Genomic DNA, 22,832 nt, shown 5'->3' with positions numbered 1-22,832 from the left:
CTGGGTGCACAGTATTTAGTGCTCTTTACCTTGAGTTGAAGTGAAATCAGAAACTAGTTTTATTTTGAAACGTGTGATGGAGTCTGCACGTCCTCTCCGTGTGTGCGTGGGTTTCCTCCGGGTGCTCCGGTTTCCTCCCACAGTCCAAAGATGTGCGGGTTAGGTGGATTGGCCATGCTAAATTGCCCGTAGTGTCCTAAAAAGTAAGGTTAAGGGGGGGTTGTTGGGTTACGGGTAGAGGGTGGATACGTGGGTTTGAGTAGGGTGATCATTGCTCGGCACAACATCGAGGGCCGAAGGGCCTGTTCTGTGCTGTACTGTTCTATGTTCTATGTTCTATGAATGTAGGAATTTCAGATAAAAGTTGTATTATATGCATTTGGAGTAGTAAAGGTTAAAAGCCTGGGATATGACTGCTACAGCAATGTTTTTTTTAAAAGTCCTGGTTTGCAAGACGAGCAATCACTGGTAAACCCAAGGGTGGGGGTGCGCTGCCAGCAGGAAAAGAGAATCCCAAAGGCCGAAGAATTCCGGCCATCGTGTTTAACTTTAGTAAGATTATGTAATTGATGGGAGCAGCCAGGGGTTGAAGCAATCAGGTGTTGAGTTTTGGAGTTCAGTTTTGATGTGTCAGTGAACAGACTGTTTCTCTCAAAGCAATTTAGTTTTAAATGATTTTGCTTGTGAACAGATCAACAGTTTTTGAAAAGGCTGGCAGGTTAAACAGTAGTGTGACACAGGCAACAATCTGTAAACTGGTTCCCGAAGGATCTCTCTTATCCAAAGCAGTTTACCCAAGACATCTCTTTTTCAGCAAGTATTGCTGGGTTGGCTAACTGTATTTAAACGTGTTTTTTAACCTGAAATGTCTTTTGCTTGAGTGGAAATAAAAGGTAGCAGTTTAGAGTTAGAGTTTTATTGTCGTTGTCAAGCATTGTTTAACTGGTAATTGTAAGCTATTGTGATGTTAAAATTGGTAAATACTCTGTTAGTTACAAAGTTTGTTTTAATACACCATATCCCTATTTGTGCGTGGAAACACTCCTGAAGCAAAGTATCCTTTTCTCACAGTCTTACAACTTAAATTAAATAATGGGTTTTCTGTCTGGTATTCTCGCAACTGTTGGGGTCTGGTTCAGGATTATCAAAAATCTTTCCGGTGACAGTGAAAGCTACATTCAGCCAACCTCTATATAAAGCATAACAGAATTGAAGTCTTACTGACATAAATTCTTAATCTTTTTCTGCCCCTTGATGTTTCTTTCCAGACCAGACTTACAGCAGTTGACGGACAGCCTGATGTCACTAGGAGCTGACTACGTAATCACAGAGGAGGCACTCAGAAAACCAGAGATGAAAGAATTATTTAAGGTAGCTTTTGGAAAAATTTCAATTTCTATTTCCATGGTACTAACTAATCAATAGTTTTACTTTTGGATAACATCAAAAGAAACAGGCTGTAGTTTCGACTGAGTAATTGTTTCGAATACAAGCTCACTGTGTTTACTGTTTTACTGCACTAAATTGCAGGGTTTATTCAGACATGTATATTGTATACACGTTCCTTTGTTAAAAAATATTTTAATTAATATTTACATTTTTACACGCTACAAGAAATGGATGAAATGGTTACAATTTACAAATGGTTCCTTTTCGGCACCCCTCCTACAACCCCCTTTTCATCCTCCCCTTTTCTGCTGTCTCCGGGTCCTGTCCTAGGCCCTTCCTTTCACCGTAGATGGTTTGTTTTTGTGTATGTTTTATTCTTATAGCTTTGTGAAGGGCCCTCTGATCCCATGTTGGTCTTTCCCTGGGCTCTTCTTTGGCGTTTTCTTGGGTCTCTCCCCCCTGTTGCCCCCGCCCCCTCATTCTTGTCAGCTTTCTGTGCCCCTGATGATTCCCATGCATTGGGGGGCTCGGGGGTGTGCAGTCCCCGATAGAAGGCCTCAAATACTCGGTTGACCTTTTTTGGTTCGACTACCAGTCCACCTCTGCTGTTCTTTACCTGTGCTATCTCACTCGTGGCTGTCTGCTTTCTCAGCTGGTGAGCCAGCAGGTGGCTAATCTTCTCTCTGTGTTCATAAAAGGCCCCCTGTTTCTGGAGGAGTTGGCGCACTACCTTCCTGATGGATAGCAGGTTAAAGTCTATTTGTAACTTTCTCCTCACCGGCAGAAGCTCTACGGTTGAGGCCATATCTCCTGCCAATTTTTAAAAAAAATTTAGAGTACCCAATTAATTTTTTCCAATTAAGGGGCAATTTAACGTGGCCAATCAACCTACCCTACACATCTTTAGGTTGTGGAGGTGGAACCCACGCAAACATGAAGAGAATGTGCAAACTCCACACGGACAGTGATTCAGAGCCGGGATCGAACCTGGGACCGCGGCGCCATGAGGCAGCAGTGCTATCCACTGCGCCATCGTGCCGCCCCATATCGCCGGTCAAGGTGAGAATTCCCCATTCTGGTTTATATAACATACTCGTCTATGGGTTGTGATGTTTTCTGGCACAAGACCTTGTCGGCCAAGAGGGTCTTATCCAACCTCCATGTGGGGCGTTGGGCACGCCCAGTCTCCAACCTCGCATCCATGTAATGTTCGTCCCACAGTCCCGATATTCCCCCCTCTACCATCCCCTCGTGCCCCCCCATTCACTCTCCTACCTTCAGCCCCCTATCTTTGTGTTCCCCACCCCCTCTGCCAGGGGTTCCCTCCCCGTTGGGAGATGTGCCGCGGCTTCTCTCCTTCATACTTCTTAGCGCTAGCTTTCCCCACTAGTGTGCTCGCCCCCTGAGGCTGTTCTTTCCCACTCCTTATGCCCGATCCGTTGCCGTCCTCTCGGCATCCTCTTCAACCTTTCCTGCGCTCTACCTTCCTCACCCATTCCTTTCTGTGAGCTAGTGTTCCTGCTCAAAGCGAGGTAGTGCCATCCTGTGCAAAATTTGTCCATGTCCATAACTCTTATCTTTCGCTCCCTGCGTCTTCCTCACTGCTGCTTTGTTTGCCTTTTGTCCAGGCCGTTCACACGCACGAACCCGTCCACCTCTAGCAGGGTGGTGAAATTGTGTTCTTTATTCTGGAATGTCACCCAGCCTGGCTGGAAATAACATCCTGAATTATATACTGTTCTTGTTCAGGGCCAACTTCGCATGGTTAAACTCGGCCCTCCGCTTTGCCAGGTCTGCCCCAATGTCCTGATACACCCGTATTCTGTGTCCTTTCCAACTGCTCGCTTTGGTTTGCCGAACCCAACACAGGATCCTCTCCCGATCCTGGTACCTGTGTAATTTGGCGATTATCGCCCTGGCCTTGGGCTCCAGTCAAAGTGACCTGTGGACCCTGTCGATCACTGGTGGTTTGGGGAATCTGTCCCTTCCAACCAAGTTGCCCAGCATTTGAGCCACGTAATCAGTTGGGTCTATGTCCTAGATCCCCTCTGGCATGCCCACCGTTCGAATATTCTGTCGCCTAGAGCGGTTCTCCTGGTTCTCGGCCTTCCCCTTCAGGCTCCCTTGGATCACCACCAACCTTTTAACATCTGCTTCCAGAGTGACAATCCTGTCGCTCTGGTCGGTGTGTGACTTTTCGAGATCCTGGATTGTCCACCCCTGACCCTTCAGCTTCTTCCCCATCCCATCGAGCGCCATCTGCATGGCGACCAGCGCCTCCACCACCTTGACCACCACCTGGATCTCCACTTTGATCTCTTCCTTCATTGCGGTCCATTCCTTGGTTAGGAATGTTTTCCATCTCTCCAGGTTGGGGGGGGGGGGAGAGGGGGGGGGGGGGGGGGAGAGGGGGGGGGGGGGGAGAGGGGGGGGGGGGGGGGGAGGGGGGGGAGCCCATTGGCTGGGTTCTCTGTCTCTCTCTTTCAGGGGTGGCAGGTGACGCCTCGCCTTGTGGGTCTGCTGCCTCGCCCGCTTGCTGCTCCTGCCTTTTTCCATCGCTTCTGGCTTCCCTGTGGCCTCTGGAGCTACTGCCTGCTGACATATTGCCCTCCTTTGCCTCTTCTGTTTAGGAGTCCAATAAGTCCGGGTTTTCAGGCTAAGTTCAGCCAAAAGTGCCTATTTTACTTTATTCTGGGGGAGAGCCACCTGATGTGCGACTGCTTAGCATATCCCGTCACCGGAAGTTCCACACACTTTCCTTTCTGAGTTGATTATTAAAATGAGTTTGAATTTAGGGGGACTTGGAAAATTGGAACGCGAGAATTACTCACCAAATGCAGGAAAAGCTGGCATGAACATATGAACATATGTTGGGAAAGTGAAAGCGACAGGGAGCATGGAGTTAAATGGCAAGATACGCAGGAGGATAACATGTAGGCAGGTGGATTTAAGCTTGAGGCAGACTAGGAATGCAACAAAAAGGAAGGATAACTTTGGACATCTTAGGACTTCCAATATCTGTAATGATAAGAAAGTTAGCATTAAGGCACTTTACCTGAATCCTCATAGCATTTGTAACAAAGTAGACGAACTAATGGCACAGATCATCGTGAATGATTATGATGTGGTAGGCATCACAGAGACATGGCTGCAGGCGGTTCAGGACTGGCAGTTAAACATCCAAGGATATACAACCTATCGAAAAGACAGGGAGGTGGGCCGAGGGGGTGGGGTTGCCTTGTTAGTTAAGAACAAATTAAATCTATGGCACTAAACGACATAGGGTCGGATGATGTGGAGTCTGTGTGGGTAGAATTGAGGAACCACAAAGGCAAAAAAAACCATAATGGGAGTTATGTACAGACCTCCTAACAGTGGTCAGGACCAGGGGCGCAACATGTACCGGGAAATAGAAAAGGCATGTCAGAAAGGCAAGGTCACGGTGATCATGGGGGACTTCAATATGCAGGTGGATTGGGTAAATAACGTAGCCAGTGGATCCAAAGAAAAGGAATTCATGGAATGCTTACAAGATGGCTTTTTGGAACAGCTTGTCATGGAGCCCACAAGGGAGCAGGCTATTCTGGACCTAGTGCTATGTAATGAACCAGACTTTATAAAAGATCTTAAAGTAAGGGAACACTTAGGAAGCAGCGACCATAATATGGTTGAGTTCAGTCTGCAGTTTGAAAGAGAGAAGGCAAAATCGGATGTAATGGTGTTACAGTTAAATAAAGGTAATGACGATGGCATGAGAGAGGAACTGGCAAAAATCGACTGGAAGCAGACCCTAGTGGGGAAGACAGTAGAGCAAAAATGGCAGGAGTTTGTATGCATAATTGAGGACACTGTACAGAGGTTCATCCCCAAGAAAAGAAAGATTATCCGGGGAGGGATTAGACAGCCATGGCTGACAAAGGAGGTCAGGAAATGTATCAAAGAAAAAGAGAGATCCTATAAAGTGGCCAAAAGCAATGGGAAATCAGAAGATTGGGAAGGCTACAAAAACAAACAGAGGTTAACAAAGAGACAAATAAGGAAGGAGAGGATCAAATATGAAGGCAGGCTAGCCAGTAATATAAGAAATGATAGTAAAAGTTTCTTTCAATACATAAGAAACAAACGACAGGCCAAAGTAGACATTGGGCCAATTCAAACTGATTCTGGAAGGCTAGTGATGGGAGACGGGGAAATGGCTGGAGAACTTAATAAGTACTTTGCGTCTGCCTTCACAGTGGAAGACATGAGTAATATCCCAAAAATTATAAAGGGTCAGGGGGCTGAGTTGAGTATGGTTGCCATTACAAAAGAGATGGTGCTAAAAAAGCTAAAAGGTCTTAAAGTTGACAAATCCCCTGGCCCCGATGGGCTACATCCTAGAGTTCTGAGGGAGGTGGCTGAAGAAATAGCGGAAGCGTTGGTTGAGATCTTTCAAAAATCACTGGAGTCAGGGAAAGTCCCGGACGATTGGAAGATCGCTGTTGTAACCCCCTTGTTCAAGAAAGGATCAAGACAAAAGATGGAAAATTATAGGCCAATTAGCCTAACCTCGGTTGTTGGTAAAATTCTAGAATCGATCGTTAAGGATGAGATTTCTAAATTCTTGGAAGAGCAGGGTCGGATTAGAACAAGTCAACATGGATTTAGTAAGGGGAGGTCGTGCCTGACGAACCTGTTAGAATTCTTTGAGGAGATGACAAGCAGGTTAGACCAGGGAAACCCAGTGGATGTGGTCTATCTGGATTTCCAAAAGGCCTTTGATAAGGTGCCACACAGGAGGCTGCTGAGTAAGGTGAGGGCCCATGGTGTTCGAGGTGAGCTACTGGCATGGTTTGAGGATTGGCTGTCTGACAGAAGGCAGAGAGTTGGGATAAAAGGTTCTTTTTTGGAATGGCAGCCGGTGACCAGCGGTGTCCCACAGGGTTCAGTGTTGGGGCCGCAGCTGTTCACCATATATATTAATGATCTGGATGAAGGGACTGGGGGCATTCTAGCGAAGTTTGCCGATGATACGAAGTTAGGTGGTCAGGCAGGTAGTGCTGAGGAAGTGGGGAGGCTGCAGAAGGATCTAGACAGTTTGGGAGAGTGGTGCAGGAAATGGCTGATGCAATTCAACGTGAGAAAATGTGAGGTCTTGCACTTTGGAAAAAAGAATCCAAGCATAGACTACTTTCTAAACGGTGAGAAAATTCATAATGCCAAAGTACAAAGGGATCTGGGAGTGCTAGTCGAGGATTCCCTAAAGGTAAACATGCAGGTTGAATCCGTGATTAAGAAGCGAATGCAATGTTGTCATTTATCTCAAGAGGGTTGGAATATAAAAGCAGCGATGTGCTACTGAGCCTTTATAAGGCTCTGGTTAGGCCCCATTTGGAGTACTGTGTCCAGTTTTGGGCCCCACATCTCAGGAAGGACATACTGGCATTGGAGCGTGTCCAGCGGAGATTCACACGGATGATCCCTGGAATGGCGGGTCTAACATATGAGGAACGGCTGAGGATGCTGGGATTGTATTCATTGGAGTTTAGAAGGTTAAGGGGAGATCTAATAGAAACTTACAAGATAATACATGGCTTAGAAAGGGTGGACGCAAAGAAACTGTTTCCATTAGGCGAGGAGACGAGGACCCGTGGGCACAGCCTTAGAATTAGAGGGGGTAAATTCAGAACAGAAATGCGGAGACATTTCTTCAGCCAGAGAGTGGTGGGCCTGTGGAATTCATTGCCGCGGAGTGCAGTGGAGGCCTGGACGCTAAATGGCTTCAAGGCAGAGATAGATAAATTCTTGATGTCGCGAGGAATTAAGGGCTACGGGGAGAATGCTGGTAGGTGGAGTTGAAATGCCCATCAGCCATGATTGAATGGCGGAGTGGAATCGATGGGCCGAATGGCCTTACTTCCACTCCTATGTCTTATGGTCTTATGGAACATGCGAATTAGGAACAGGTGTACACCAGTCAGCCCCTCGACCTTGCACCGTCATTGAGTAAGATCATGGCTAATGTCATGAGAATGTCGCTTTAAGAAATGGTTAGCTGCTCATGTTACTGCAGTGATGTCAGAGTGTGGGTGGAGCTGAGCTCTGGTTCTGCTTTTTAGTTTCATTTTGAGAAAAGCTTGGGTATGTCTGTCTTTTTGGTTTCTTTTTCAGTGTGTTGCAGCTGAAGTCAGAAAAAGCAGCTGTATTGTTGCGCTCTCTGCCATGAATGATTATATTATTGAATGTAAAGCCTGATGTGCTTCTGTTTAAAGGTTGTTAAGTCTTTTGGATGTTAAAGGGACAGCTTAAAGGATTATTTAGTGTTGTATTCTTTGGGGGTTATCTTTGAATTAATGGTTGCTGAGATATTCACTGTTTGTTTTAAAAGGGTTAACTTGAGTTCATAGAATAAACATTGTTTTGTTTTAAAAAATACTTTTCCATTTCTGCTGTACCACACTTGTCGAGTGGGCCGTGTGCTCCCCATACCACAATCTATTAAAAGTTATGGGTCAGGTGAACTCCATGATACACTTTGGGGTTCTCTAAACCCTGGCCCATAACACTAATCTGACTGTAACCTCCTACCTACCCCATACTCCCTTGCTTATCAAGAATCTGTTTAGCTCTGCCTTACAAATATTCAAAGATTCTACTTCCACCGCCTTATGAGGACAAATGTACCAAAGGCTCATGACCCTCTGAGAGAGAACATTTCTACTCATCTCTGTCTTAGATGGGCGACCTCTTATTTTTAAACAGTGACACCTAGTTCTAGAATCTCTGACAAGAGGGAGCATCCTCGCCGTACCCACCCTGGCAATACCCCTCGGGACCTTCAAGGTTTCAATCAAGTCACCCCTTCCTCTTCTGAACTCCAGTGGATACAAGTCTAGTCTGTCCAACCTTTCTTCTTAAAGTATTAGTTCAGCAAAACTTCTCTGAACTGCTTCTAACATCCTTCCTTAAAAAGGAGATCAATTCTGTACACAGTATTCCAGATGTGATCTCACCAGTGTCCTGTGAAACTGAAGCAAACGCTCCCTATTTTTGTATTTAATCCCCCTCACAATGAACAATGATATTCTGTTAACTTTCCACTCATTGGGAGGATGGTAAAAGAGGTGGGGGGGTGGCATTGTTAATTAGAGATAGTATAACAGCTGCAGAAAGGCAGTTCGAGGGGGATCTGCCTACTGAGGTAATATGGGTTGAAGTTAGAAATAGGAAAGGAGCAATCACCTTGTTGGGAGTTTTCTATAGGCCCCCCAATAGCAGCAGAGATGTGGAGGAACAGATTGGGAAACAGATTTTGGAAAGGTGCAGAAGTCACAGGGTAGTAGTCATGGGCGACTTCAACTTCCCAAACATTGAGTGGAAACTCTTTAGATCAAATAGTTTGGATGGGGTAGTGTTTGTGCAGTGTGTCCAGGAAGCTTTTCTAACACAGTATGTAGATTGTCCGACCAGAGGGGAGGCCATATTGGATTTAGTACTTGGTAATGAACCAGGGCAGGTGATAGATTTGTTAGTGGGGGAGCATTTTGGAGGTAGTGACCACAATTCTGTGACTTTCACTTTAGTAATGGAGAGGGATAGGTGCGAGCAACAGGGCAAGGTTTATAATTGGGGGAAGGGTAAATACAATGCTGTCAGACAAGAATTGAAGTGCAGAAGTTGGGAACATAGGCTGTCAGGGAAGGACACAAGTGAAATGTGGAACTTGTTCAAGGAACAGGTACTGCGTGTCTTTGATATGTATGTCCCTGTCAGGCAGGGAAGAGATGGTCGAGTGAGGGAACCATGGTTGACAAGAGAGGTTGAATGTCTTGTTAAGAGGAAGAAGGAGACTTATGTAAGGCTGAAGAAACAAGGTTCAGACAGGGCGCTGGAGGGATACAAGATAGCCAGGAGGGAACTGAAGAAAGGGATTAGGAGAGCTAAGAGAGGGCATGAAAAATCTTTGGCGGGTAAGATCAAGGAAAACCCCAAGGCCTTTTACACATATGTGAGAAATATGAGAATGACTAGAGCGAGTGTAGGTCCGATTAAGGACAGGAGCGGGAGATTGTGTATTGAGTCTGAAGAGATAGGAGAGGTCTTGAACAAGTATTTTTCTTCAGTATTTACAAACGAGAGGGGCCATATTGTTGGAGAGGACAGCGTGAAGCAGACTGATAAGCTTGAGGAGATACTTGTCAGGAAGGAAGATGTGTTGCGCGTTTTGAAAAACTTGAGGATAGACAAGTCCCCCGGGCCTGACGGGATATATCCAAGGATTCTATGGGAAGCAAGAAATGAAATTGCAGAGCCGTTGGCAATGATCTTTTCGTCCTTGCTGTCAACAGGGGTGGTACCAGAGGATTGGAGAGTGGCGAATGTCGTGCCCCTGTTCAAAAAAGGGAATAGGGATAACCCTGGGAATTACAGACCAGTTAGTCTTACTTCGGTGGTAGGCAAAGTAATGGAAAGGGTACTGAGGGATAGGATTTCTGAGCATCTGGAAAGGCATTGCTTGATTAGGGATAGTCAGCACGGATTTGTGAGGGGTAGGTCTTGCCTTACAAGTCTTATTGAATTCTTTGAGGAGGTGACCAAGCATGTGGATGAAGGTAAAGCAGTGGATGTAGTGTACATGAATTTTAGTAAGGCATTTGATAAGGTTCCCCATGGTAGGCTTATGCAGAAAGTAAGGAGGCATGGGATAGTGGGAAATTTGGCCAGTTGGATAACAAACTGGCTAACCGATAGAAAACAGAGAGTGGTGGTGGATGGCAAATATTCAGCCTGGAGCCCAGTTATCAGTGGCGTACCGCAGGGATCAGTTCTGGGTCCTCTGCTGTTTGTGATTTTCATTAACGACTTGGATGAGGGAGTTGAAGGGTGGGTCAGTAAATTTGCAGATGATACGAAGATTGGTGGAGTTGTGGATAGTGAGGAGGGCTGTTGTCGGCTTCAAAGAGACATAGATAGAATGCAGAGCTGGGCTGAGAAGTGGCAGATGGAGTTTAACCCTGACAAGTGTGAGGTTGTCCATTTTGGAAGGACAAATATGAATGCGGAATACAGGGTTAATGGTAGGGTTCTTGGCAATGTGGAGGAGCAGAGAGATCTTGGGGTCTATGTTCATAGTTCTTTGAAAGTTGCCACTCAAGTGGATAGAGCTGTGAAGAAGGCCTATGGTGTGCTAGTGTTCATTAGCAGAGGGATTGAATTTAAGAGCCGTGAGGTGATGATGCAGCTGTTCAAAACCTTGGTCAGGCCACATTTGGAGTACTGTGTGCAGTTCTGGTCACCTCATTTTAGGAAGGATGTGGAAGCTTTGGAAAAGGTGCAAAGGTGATTTACCAGGATGTTGCCTGGAATGGAGAGTAGGTCATACGAGGAAAGGTTGAGGGTGCTAGGCCTTTTCTCATTAGAACGGAGAAGGATGAGGGGCGACTTGATAGAGGTTTATAAGATGATCAGGGGAATAGATAGAGTAGACAGTCAGAGACTTTTTCCCCGGGTGGAACACACCATTACAAGGGGACATAAATTTAAGATAAATGGTGGAAGATATAGAGGGGATGTCAGAGGTAGGTTCTTTACCCAGAGAGTAGTGGGGGCATGGAATGCACTGCCTGTGGTAGTAGTTGAGTCGGAAAAGTTAGGGACCTTCAAGCGGCTATTGGATAGGTACTTGGATTAGGGTAGAATAATGGAGTGTAGGTTAACTTCTTAAGGGCAGCACGGTAGCATTGTGGATAGCACAATTGCTTCACAGCTCCAGGGTCCCAAGTTCGATTTCGATTTGGGTCACTGTCTGTGTGGAGTCTGCACATCCTCCCCGTGACTGCGTGGGTTTCCTCCGGGTACTCCGGTTTCCTCCCACAGTCCAAAGATGTGCAGGTTGGGTGGATTGGCCATGAAAAATTGTCCAAAATTCTATGATTAACCTAGGACAAAAGTTCGGCGCAACATCGTGGGCCGAAGGGCCTGTTCTGTGCTGTATTTCTCTATCTATCTATGATGTCCTGGTCCACCCACATCGACGCTACCACTAAGAAAGCACAACAGCGCCTATACTTCCTCAGGAAACTAAGGAAATTCGGCATGTCCACATTGTCTCTTACCAACATTTACAGATGCACCATAGAAAGCATCCTATCTGGCTGCATCACAGCCTGGTATGGCAACTGTTCAGCCCAGACTGTAAGAAACTACAGAGAGTTATGAACACTGCCAAGTCCATCACCTGAACCCGTCTCCCATCCATTGACTCTGCCTGCACCTCGCACTACCTTGGGAAAATGGGCAGCATAATCGAAGACCCCTCCCACCCGGCTTATTCACTCTTCCAACTTCTTCCATCGGGCAGTAGATACAAAAGTCTGAGAAAATGCACAAACAGGTTCAAGAACAGCTTCTTTCCGCTGTTACCAGTCTCCCAAACGACCCTCTTAAGGACTGATCTGATCTCTTCACACATCTTTTCTACTGAGTAGTACTGCAATCCTGTGTGCTTCACCTGATGCCTGAATCTATGTATTTACATTGTGTATTTTATGTTAGTCTGTGTATTTTCTTTACATGTGTGGAATGTTCTGTCTGAACTGTATGCAGAACAATACTTTTCACAGTACTTCGGTGCACTTGACAATAAACAAATCCAATCCAATTGTGCCAAAATTGGAAGAGCTTCTCACAGACCAGTCATGCAGCAGCCTCACATAGTTATTTTCACAGAATCATATCTTCCAGATAATGTTCCAAACATAACTTCACCACTGCAGACCCAGCAGAGGTGGTGACACAGTTGGCAGTCCTCAACATCGATACTGGACCCCATTAAGCTTTATCACCATGTACCATCCCGCCTTAACTGATGATTCGATACTCCTCCAAGTTGAATACAATTTGGAGTAAACACAGGGTGGCAAGGGCGCAGAATGTACTCTGGATGGGGGGACTCTAATGTCCATCATGAGTGGCTCGGTCGTATCTCCACAGACCAAGCAAGCCGGGTCCTGAGTCTGTGACAGGTGGTGAGGGAGAAACATACTTGACCTCATCCAACCTGCTTGCTGCAGATTTTTTTAAAAATTCATTTACTATGTGGGCATTGCTGGCTCGGCCAGCATTTATTGCCCATCCTTAGTTGCCCTTCAGAAGGTGCTGGTGAGCTGCAGTCCCTGAGGTGTAGGTACACCCACAGTAATGTTAGGGAGTTCAAGGCAGCTCTCCATTACCTTCTCAAGGGCAATTAGAAATTGCCAATCAGGTCTCGACTTCCGGGCGGCGAGCGAGGAGGTCGCAGGGAGAGGGGCTCCCGCAAGCGCCAGGAAGGAATCCCCCCGACAGGCCGGACGGCGGAGGAGGAGCGGGCGGCAACGGCGGAGGAGGAGCGGGCGGCAACGGCGGAGGAGCGGGCGACAACGGAGGAGCAGCGGGCGGCAGCGGCGGGCGGCAGCGGAGGAGAAGCGGAGGAAGAGCGGGCGGCAGCTGAGGAGGAGCGGGCGGCGGCGGAAGGCGGAGGCGAGGAGCGACGGCGACAGGGAGGCCCAGCAGCGGCAGGTCCAACCCCTCTCTCCCCCCCCCCCCCCCCCCCCCCCCCCCCACGCGGGCCGGGAACGGTGCGGCAGCGGCGGGCCCTCTTCCCCCCCCCAAACCAGCAGCGGGGACACCAACTCTCCCCCCCCCCCCCAACCAGCAGCGAGGACACCAACCCCCCCCCCCCCCCCCCCCAACCAGCAGCGAGGACACCAACCCCTCCCCCCCCCCCAACCAGCAGAGAGGACACCAACCCCCCCCCCCCCCCCAACCAGCAGCGAGGACACCAACCCCCCCCCCCAACCAGCAGCGGGGACACAAACCCCCCCCCCCCCCAACCAGCAGCCCCACTCGCCCCTCCCCCTCCCCCCAACTGCAGTGACCACCACGTGGCAAGGACAAAGGGGGACTCTCTCTCTCTCTCCTGGGCGAGTGGAGAGAGAAAACAAAAGAAAAAAGAGACTTATATTTCTGTTCTTTTTTTTTAAAATAAAAACCCAAAAGAAAACTGGTAAAGAGAAAAGGGGTGAAATAAAGGGGTAAAGGAAAGAAGGGGGGAAATAAATTTTTCATTTAAAAAAAAAAATATATACATATATTTTTATATATATATATATATATATATAAATAAAATTAAAATAGGGTGCGGAAAAGGGGGAAAAGAAGAAAAAGGAGAGAAGAAACGATGAAGGGGAAGGGGGAGAAAAAAATGCCAGAAGGGACCCAAGAGAAAGGGGGCACCGGAGGTGGACGGGGCAAAGGGCAAACCAGCTTGGGCGAACGAGTCAACACGCGAAGCAGCGGGAAGAATGTATCGCCGCATCCAAAAGGGCTGGACGGGCGGGCAACCTCTCCCCTGGGGTTAGAGGGGGGCGTGAATTGGAAGGAAGCCATTGCAGAGGTGGTGAGGGAGCAGCTGCAGGCAATCAAGGCAGAGTTAAAAGCAGACACAGAGGCCGCAGCACAGGCAGCAATGACCAGGGCCATGTCAGGGGTGCAGCAGGCTCTGACCAGAATGGAGGAGAAAGTGGATGCCCAAGGGAAGATACTGGAAGCCCAAGGGAAGATACTGGAAGCCCACGGGGCAACCATTAAAGAGCTGGAGAAGGCAGCGACTGACGTGAGCGACCGGGTCATGTCCCTGGAGAGGGAAATGGCGAAACTGAGTGCAACACAGGGGAGCCTGAAGGGCAGGGTAGACGACCAGGAGATCAACTCGAGAAGGCAAAACATTAAGATAGTGGGCCTGCCAGAGGGGATAGAGGGTAGAAATCCCACAACATTCGTGGCTGCGATGCTGGGCTCCTTAGTGGGGCGGGAAACTTTTCCCACCCCACCGGAAATGGACAGAGCTCATCGGTCACTGCGCCCGAAGCCCAAGGAAGGGGAAAAACCGAGAGCAGTTATAGCCAGACTGCACCGGTACCGGGATAGGGAGACAATCCTGCGCTGGGCCAAGGAGAATAGAGCCTGCAATTGGGACGGGCACGCCATCAGAATCTACGAGGATTTTGGAGCGGACATAGCTAAGAGACGGGCGGAGTTCAACAGAGCGAAAGCAGCTCTCTATAAGAACAAAGTACGTTTTGGTATGCTGTACCCAGCAAAACTCTGGGTCACATACCAACACAAGGAATATTTCTTTACAGCCCCTGCCGAGGCGAATAGATTCGTTGAGGAGCACGGGCTGGAAAAACGCCATGGGAAGTAGGGACGAGGGGCCCATGGCAAGGAGATACGTCATGCCGACGGGGGGGTGGGGAGGGGCGAGGCAAAGCCAGCCCCCTCCCCCCTGGCAGGAGCACCCAGGAAAAACAACCCAATGCCCAAGGGCCCGCTCCAGGTGGGAGGCCAGGCCCCGGCACGAGGGAACGGGAGTACTGGAGAGGGGAGAGGGGAAGGGGGACAGCAACCTCCGAGCGGGGAGCCACCGTGCTAGCAGGAAAGCTAGCGAAGGGGGCGCGCAACAGAGCAGGGCCGCAGCGCACCCCCAACAGGGGGGAAGGCGCCAGGCAGGGGAGGGGGGGGATCACCCATCAAAGGTGGGAGAGCAAATGGGGACAGGAATGGGGGAGAGAGGGGCAATGGAGGGGTACACAGGGGTATCCCCGAAAGGGATAGAGCGGGGGGGGGGGGGGCACTCGGGGGGCGAGAGACCAGGGAGGGGAAATGCAGGGACGAAGGGACAAAAGAGGCCAGAAAGGGAATAGGGCCACAAAGTGCCACAGACAAGGGCTCGAAACAGGGAACTGCTGCAAACACCCACCCAGTACGGTCTGTGGGTGAAGGGGCCCCCCGGAGTGCAGGGGGCTACCCGCGTGGCGGACACACAGTGGACGGCCATGGCGGGTGTCCCCGGGACAAGGGGGAACCCCGGAGCGCAGGGACCCGACCGCATGGGGAGAGCAGTGATAGTGGACATCCTGGACGGCCCCCTAACAAAGGGAAACCCCAGAGGGCAGGGGCGCGTCCACCGGACAAATATGGTTAACCCCACAGGAGCAAGGGGGCAGAAGCCCCCCACCAGAATAGTCACCTGGAACGTAAGGGGACTTAATGGCCCAGTGAAGAGATCTAGAGTCCTCACCCACCTTAGAAACATGAGGGCCGACATAGTCTTCCTCCAAGAGACGCACTTGAGGGAGCAGGACCAACTGCGGGTAAGAAAGGGCTGGGTGGGACAAACCTACCATTCCTGTTATGGGGCAAGGGCCAGGGGGGTGGCGATCCTGATTGGCAAGAGGACAATGTTTAGGGCGACAAAGACGGTTACGGACCCAGGGGGACGGTATGTCATGGTCAGCGGGGCCCTGGATGGGGCGCCGGTAGTCCTAGTTAACGTGTATGCGCCCAACTGGGACGACACGAGCTTCATCCAAAAGACCATGGCAGAAATCCCGGACATAGCGACGCACCGACTAATCATGGGGGGGGACTTCAACTGTGTACAGGACCCAACGACGGACAGATCAAACCCCAGAACGGGGAAAACCTCAAACATGGCAAGGGAACTCAGTCACTATATGGAGCAGATGGGAGCAGTAGACCCCTGGAGATTCGCCCACCCGGGGGAGAAAGAATTCTCTTTCTTCTCCCCAGTACACAACGTGTACACCAGAATTGACTTCTTTGTGGTGGGGAAAACGGTGCTTCCAGAGATAGACAAGGTGGAATACTCCGCAATTGTGATATCAGACCACGCCCCACACTACATGGATGTGCGGCTAGAGACGGGAAGGGCCCAGCGCCCCAAATGGAGGTTGGACGGTGCCTTACTAGCTGACAAGGCCTTCAGCGAAAGGATAGCGCGGGCCATAGCGGAGTACACTGAGATCAACCAAAACGGGGAGGTCTCACCCTCCACGTTCTGGGAAGCGCTTAAGGCCGTACTAAGAGGGGAAATCATAGCCTACAAAGCGCAAAGAGATAGGGAGGAAAGGGTGGCTAGGCAGAAGCTGGTCGACTCCATACTGGAGGTAGACCATAAATACTCCGAGGCCCCGACCGTAGAACTCCTGGCGGAGAGGAAAGAATTACAAAGGAACTTTGACCTGCTCTCCACCAGGAAAGCAGTACACCAACTCCGCCAGGCACGCGGGGCCCTATACGAACACGGAGACAAAGCCAGCCGCCTGTTGGCCCACCAGCTGAGAAAGCAGGCAGCCAGCAGAGAAATTGCGCAAATCAGAGATACCAGAGGCACGTTGGAAACAGAACCAGAGAGGATTAACAAAACCTTCAAGGCCTTCTACCAAGAGCTGTACACCTCAGAGCCCCCAACGGGGAAGGCTGGGATGAACCGGTTTCTTGACGGACTGGACATACCAGTTGTGGGAGAGGGCAGAAAACGGGATCTGGAAGCACCACTAGCACTGGGAGAGATCATGGACAGCATTAGCTCCATGCAGGCGGGGAAGGCGCCGGGACCGGACGGATTCCCGGCGGACTTCTACAAAAAATTTGCGACAGCGCTGGCCCCGCACCTGCGGGAGATGTTCACAGACTCGCTAGCTAGGGGCACATTGCCACCCACGTTAGCACAGGCCTCAATCTCGCTGATACCTAAGAAAGACAAAGACCCAACGGAATGTGGGTCATACAGACCCATATCTCTGCTGAATGCAGACGCCAAAATACTGGCCAAAATCCTAGCCAAGAGGCTAGAAGACTGTGTACCTGAGGTGGTCACAGAGGACCAGACGGGCTTTGTCAAAGGTAGACAGCTTACCGCGAACATCAGGCGCCTGCTGAACGTGATAATGACCCCCTCCGGGGAGAGAACACAAGAGGTGATCGTCTCCCTGGACGCAGAAAAGGCCTTCGACAGAGTCGAGTGGAAATACCTCATAGAGGTACTGGAGCGGTTCGGGCTTGGAACAGGGTTCACCGCTTGGGTAAAGCTCCTGTACAACGCACCCATGGCGAGTGTACAGACCAACAATACCAACTCCCAATACTTCCAGCTGCACAGGGGCACCAGACAAGGATGCCCACTGTCCCCGCTGCTGTTCGCACTAGCAATTGAACCGCTAGCAATCGCGCTCAGGGCAGCAAAAAATTGGAGGGGGATCCGAAGGGGAGGTAGAGAGCACAGAGTCTCACTCTATGCGGATGATCTGCTCCTCTATATCTCGGACCCACAAAGCAGCATGGACGGAATCATCGCGCTCCTGAAAGAGTTTGGAGCCTTCTCGGGCTACAAACTCAACATGAGCAAAAGTGAGATCTTCCCAGTACACCCGCAAGGGGGGGGGTGGGGGCAGCACTAAAGGGGCTGCCGTTCAATCAAGCCCGACATAAATTCCGCTACCTGGGGATCCAAATAGCCCATGACTGGAAAGGGATCCACAAATGGAACCTCACCAGCCTGACGGAGGAAGTTAAAAAGGACCTGCAAAGATGGAACACACTCCCGCTCTCCCTCGCGGGGAGAGTTCAGACGATCAAAATGAACGTACTGCCCAGGTTCCTCTTCCTGTTTAGATCCATTCCGATCTACATCCCCAAGGCCTTTTTCAAAGCGCTGGACAAACTCATCATGGCGTTCGTATGGGGGGGTAAAAATGCTAGGATCCCAAAGAAGGTCTTACAAAAAACAAAAACCAGGGGAGGGCTAGCCCTCCCGAATCTACAATTCTACCACTGGGCAGCAACAGCCGAGCGAGTAAGGGGATGGATCCAGGAGCCAGAGGCTGAGTGGGTGCGTGCGGAGGAGGCCTCCTGCATGGGAACCTCCCTCCGGGCCCTCGCCACGGCAGCACTCCCATCCCCACCCAAAAAACACTCCAGCAGCCCAGTGGTGACAGCCACCCTCCAATCCTGGAACCAACTGCGGCAGCAACTTGGCCTGACCAAAATGTCGAACAGGGCTCCCATCTGCAACAACCATAGGTTCACACCAGCACTGACTGACGCCACCATCAAAAGGTGGAGGCAGGACGGGGGGACACTGACAGTCAGGGACCTATACACGGACGACAGGATCGCAACACTGGACGAACTGACAGAGAAGTTTCAGCTAGCTGGGGGGAACGAGCTACGGTACCTGCAGCTCAAAAACTTCCTACGAAAGGAGACAAGGACGTACCCACAACCGCCACGACAGACACTACTGGAAGACCTACTGGACGCAAGTATCCTAGAGAAAGGGAACTGTAGTGACATGTATGACCGACTGGTAGATAGGGACGACACCGTACTGGACGCAACAAGAAGGAAATGGGAGGACGACCTGGGGATGGAGATAGGGTGGGGACTCTGGAGCGAAGCACTGCATAGGGTCAACTCCACCTCCACGTGCGCAAGGCTCAGCCTGACGCAACTAAAAGTGGTACATAGAGCCCACTTAACAAGAACCCGTATGAGTAGGTTCTTCCCGGAGGTGGAAGACAGATGTGAACGGTGCCAAAGAGGCCCGGCCAACCACGCCCACATGTTCTGGTCTTGCCCCAGACTCGTGGAGTACTGGACAGCCTTCTTCGAGGTTATGTCCAAAGTGGTGGGAGTGAGGGTGGAGCCATGCCCGATAGTGGCGGTCTTCGGGGTTTCAGAACAGCCAGATCTATTCCTGGGGAGGAGGGCGGACGCCCTTGCCTTTGCCTCCCTGATCGCCCGCCGTAGAATCCTGTTTGGCTGGCGGTCAGCAGCACCGCCCAGAGCTGCGGACTGGCTGTCCGACCTCTCGGAATCTCTCCAAATGGAGAAAATCAAATTTGCCATCCGAGGGTCGGACGACGGCTTCCACAGAACGTGGGAGCCATTCATGCAACTGTTCCGGGACCTATTTGTGGCCAATGTACAAGAGGAAGAATAGTCGGGGGAAGGTAGCGGGAGGGGCTACAGGTTCGGTACGGGGGTTCGATGGCTAGCTAAGGCCCAAAACCAAACTAAATAAACATGTTGGGGGGTGGGGGGGCGGGCGCAGTTACTACTACGAAGATGCTTACCTGTAAATATGTATGTTAATTTTTGCGTGTTTGTTTGTTTTTTTTTTTTTTTTTTTTTTTTGTTCTTTTTCTCTCCTAACAATTTGTAATTTGTTCAATATAAAATATGAAAACTGAATAAAAACATTTATAAAAAAAAAAAAAGAAATTGCCAATCAATGCTGGCCGAGCCAGCAACACCCACATCTGGATTACCGTCTGGTTTTGATGAATATCTGGATTACACCTGAAATTGAGGAAATGTAAATAAAGTGGAACAGAATGTTACCCAGCAAGATTTTGTCAAAGCAGATTTCAGCGTGTGGTGGCAAACCATTATTATGAATTAATATTTACATTATTGTAAATTCTGTGCAAATGATTTTTATTGTTTATGTTGTGAGTTTGAAACTTCCATGGACAAGGAATGTAATTCGCTGTGGGACTGGGAAAAAGCACAAAGATGAAGTCCAAGCTCCAGTTAGTTCAATCCTTTGTGCAACAGTCTGGATTGAATGAAATCTGTTGCTTTGCTTATTCCATTTGCACAGACTACTGACACACTTGCTGGACTGTGACACTATTGGATTTTATGTTATCTTTATATTCCAGAACTGTTTCAAATATTACTTGATTCTGTCAAAGCTATACATTTTGTTTCAGTTGAAATTTCTAATCACTAGACCTCTCCTAATCAATCATAAGAATGGGTACAGTGCAGGAGGTCATTCGACCCAGTGTTTATGCAAGGGCAACTCAGCTAGTCCCACTTATTTGCCCTTGCCTACATTACAACAGTGAATGTTTCAAAACCACTTCATTGGCTGTAAAGCACCTTGGAAAGTTAGGTGGTCATGAAAGGCACAATATAAATGTGAGTGTTTCTTCTCTCTAGTTCAACAATTCTTTTATTTTCAGGTGCTTTTCCTGTTCCATTATGAAAGCCACAATTGAATCTACCTTCACCAGACTCAGATAGTGCATTCCAAACCTAACCACTTGCTGCATCAAATTATTTTGTTCATGCTACAGTTGGTTCTTTTGCCATTCATTCATCTCCTATTAGACTCTGATTCGCCCATTTCCAACCCCCTCCCTCCAAACAATGAGGATCAGGGTGCAATGTGCCATGTTTCGGCTGCTCCAGCGCCAAGGAGTTCAGCCGAGAACCCTGGCACTGCCCCTGGCATTTCCTGGGCAGCACTAGGGGCAGTGTCCGGGCATGATCTCCCCATAGCAATGCCCTCTCCTGAGCACCCCGAGGAGGTCTGCGTGCCAGATGAATGCCTTTGGATACCAGTTGGGTTTGTTATGGGCCAGGGTTTAGAGAACTCCAAAGTGGATCATGGAGTTCACCTGACCCACAACTTTTAATAGATTGTGGTATGGGGAGCACACAGCCCACTCTGGCAGGGATGGTACAGCAGAAATGGAAAAGTATTTTTTAAAGCAAAACAATGTTTATTCTATGAACTCCAAGTTAACCTTTTTAAAAATACAGTGTACATCCTCGCAACCATTAATTCAAATACAATCCCCAAAGACTGCAACACTAAGTAAACCTTTAACCTTCCCTTTTTAACATCCATAAGACTTAAAAGACCTTTTACCAGAAAACACAACAGGTTAAAGTCACTACTGTTAATAGTTTTAAATCACCAGGATCGATTTACAGTCTTTAGATTACAGAGAGTAATTCACACACCTTCTGGCTGTGACTGCAGCCATCCAGCTCTGAAAACGAAACTAAAACACGCCCTGCAGCAAACAGCCTAAAACAAAAGTAAAAAGCTGACAGTCAGCCCAGCTCCACCCACTCTCTGAAATCACTGCAGTAATAAACACCCATTTCTTAAAGGTGCTCTCACATGACACCTCCCCACAAGAAAAAAAATAAAGCATCAACTTCAAGATGGTTTCATTTTTCACCTTTTCACCATCCTTTAAGAAATGCACACAGTAAATATACTTTTTTGTTTCAAAAACAACACACGCAAACAGGTATAATAATATAGTCCATTTTTTTTTTGTTCTTCTTCCTCCAACTGAAATCCTTCTCAATTGACAGTCTCTTTGGACAAGAAGGTCTCTACACGATCCGTCCATTTCTCTACGCCTCGAAATTTCTCTTTAAAGTCAGATACTTTAGTTCAATCTGATCACAGAGTCCCTTGTAATTCTCCAATACAGGAACATTGATTATCACAGCTTTCAGGCATGTCAAATGCCTGTTGATACTCTACTGGAATTTGTTACGCTTCTTCAGCAAGTCCATCAGTGGAGCAATCACATTACAAAACTTTGGCACAAATGTTCAATCAAATTCACTCATGCCAAGAACTTGCATTATTTCACTTTGTCTTGAGGTTATCGGAAACTCCTCAATAACTGTTGGTTTCACATCCCATGTGACCATTCGACCCTGTCCAATATTATGGCCAAGGAAAGAGACTTGGGCTTTTTCAAATTCACTTTTGGCTAGTTTTATCATCAAATCCGCCTCCTGAAGTCGATCGAATAACTCCATCAGATGTTTTAAATGTTCTTTCCATGCCTGGCTGAAAATTACCAGATCGTCAATGAAAACTGCACAATTGGGTAATCCTGAAACAACTTTGTTAGTTAACCGTTGAAATGTGGCTGGGGTGTTTTTCATGCCAAATGGCATAACTTTGAATTGGTATATACCATCTGGAATCACAAAAGCTGAAATCACCTTTGCCCTTTCGGATAAAGGTACCTGCCAGTAACCTTTAAGTAAATCCAATTTGGAAATAAAAACTGATTGTCCCACTTTCTCAATGCAATTCTCCAAACATTAGATAGGATAAGAGTCTGTTCTTGTAACTGCATCAACCTTTCTATAGTCCACAAACAACTGTTGGGTACCATCTGATTTTGGTACCATCACTATGGGTGAGGTCCATTGGCTGCAGCCCACTTCAATTATGCCATTTTTAAGCATACTCTCAATCTCTTTGTTCACCTGTTCCAATGTTAAAGGGTTAAGTCTATATGGATGTTGTTTGATTGGAACAGCATTTCCCACATCTACATCATGTATTGCCATTTTAGTACTTCCCAATTTATCTCTACAAACTTGCCCATGTGATATCAATAACTCTTTCAGGTCCGTCCGTTTTTCCTCTGGAAGGTAACTCAACAATTTATCCCAATTTTTACGAACATCCTCATTTCCAAATTTAATTTGAGGTTTGTCAAATTCCAAGTCATCTGGATTTGGTTCGTAACTTCGAGTTAGAATCATTAAAACCTCCTTTTTCTCTCCTTTGCTATCAAAGTACCTTTTAAGCATATTTAGATGACACACTTGGTGAGTTTTCCTTCCATCTGGTGTTTTTACCACATAATTCACCTCACTTAATTTCCTTTCAATCTGATAAGGCCCACAAAACCTAGCTTTCAAAGGTTCACCTACCACTGGCAACAACACTAAAACTTTATCTCCAATGGCAAAACTACGAACTTTGGATTTCTTGTCCGCTA

General features: G+C 48.3%; 1 protein-coding gene across 9 annotated transcripts in view; it reads left to right on the top strand.

Moving 5' to 3' along the window:
- The window catches only part of mecr (mitochondrial trans-2-enoyl-CoA reductase), a 361,687-nt gene that overhangs the window by 132,878 nt on the left and 205,977 nt on the right, over positions 1–22,832 (top strand). For all 9 annotated transcript variants that reach the window (XR_005460537.1, XM_038796363.1, XM_038796367.1 and 6 more), the window contains one exon: positions 1,269–1,371. Coding sequence is in view for 8 of the 9 variants with exons in the window: in XM_038796363.1 (XP_038652291.1) it covers positions 1,269–1,371 (103 nt within the window). In the remaining variant the exon portion in view is untranslated. The remainder of the gene's footprint in view (positions 1–1,268; positions 1,372–22,832) is intronic.

This window comes from Scyliorhinus canicula, chromosome 1 (assembly GCF_902713615.1).
Source record: "Scyliorhinus canicula chromosome 1, sScyCan1.1, whole genome shotgun sequence".
Classification (NCBI taxonomy): Eukaryota; Metazoa; Chordata; class Chondrichthyes; order Carcharhiniformes; family Scyliorhinidae; genus Scyliorhinus; species Scyliorhinus canicula.
The sequence above is the reverse complement of the archived record's forward strand: the minus strand, read 5'-3'. Positions and strand labels throughout refer to the sequence as shown.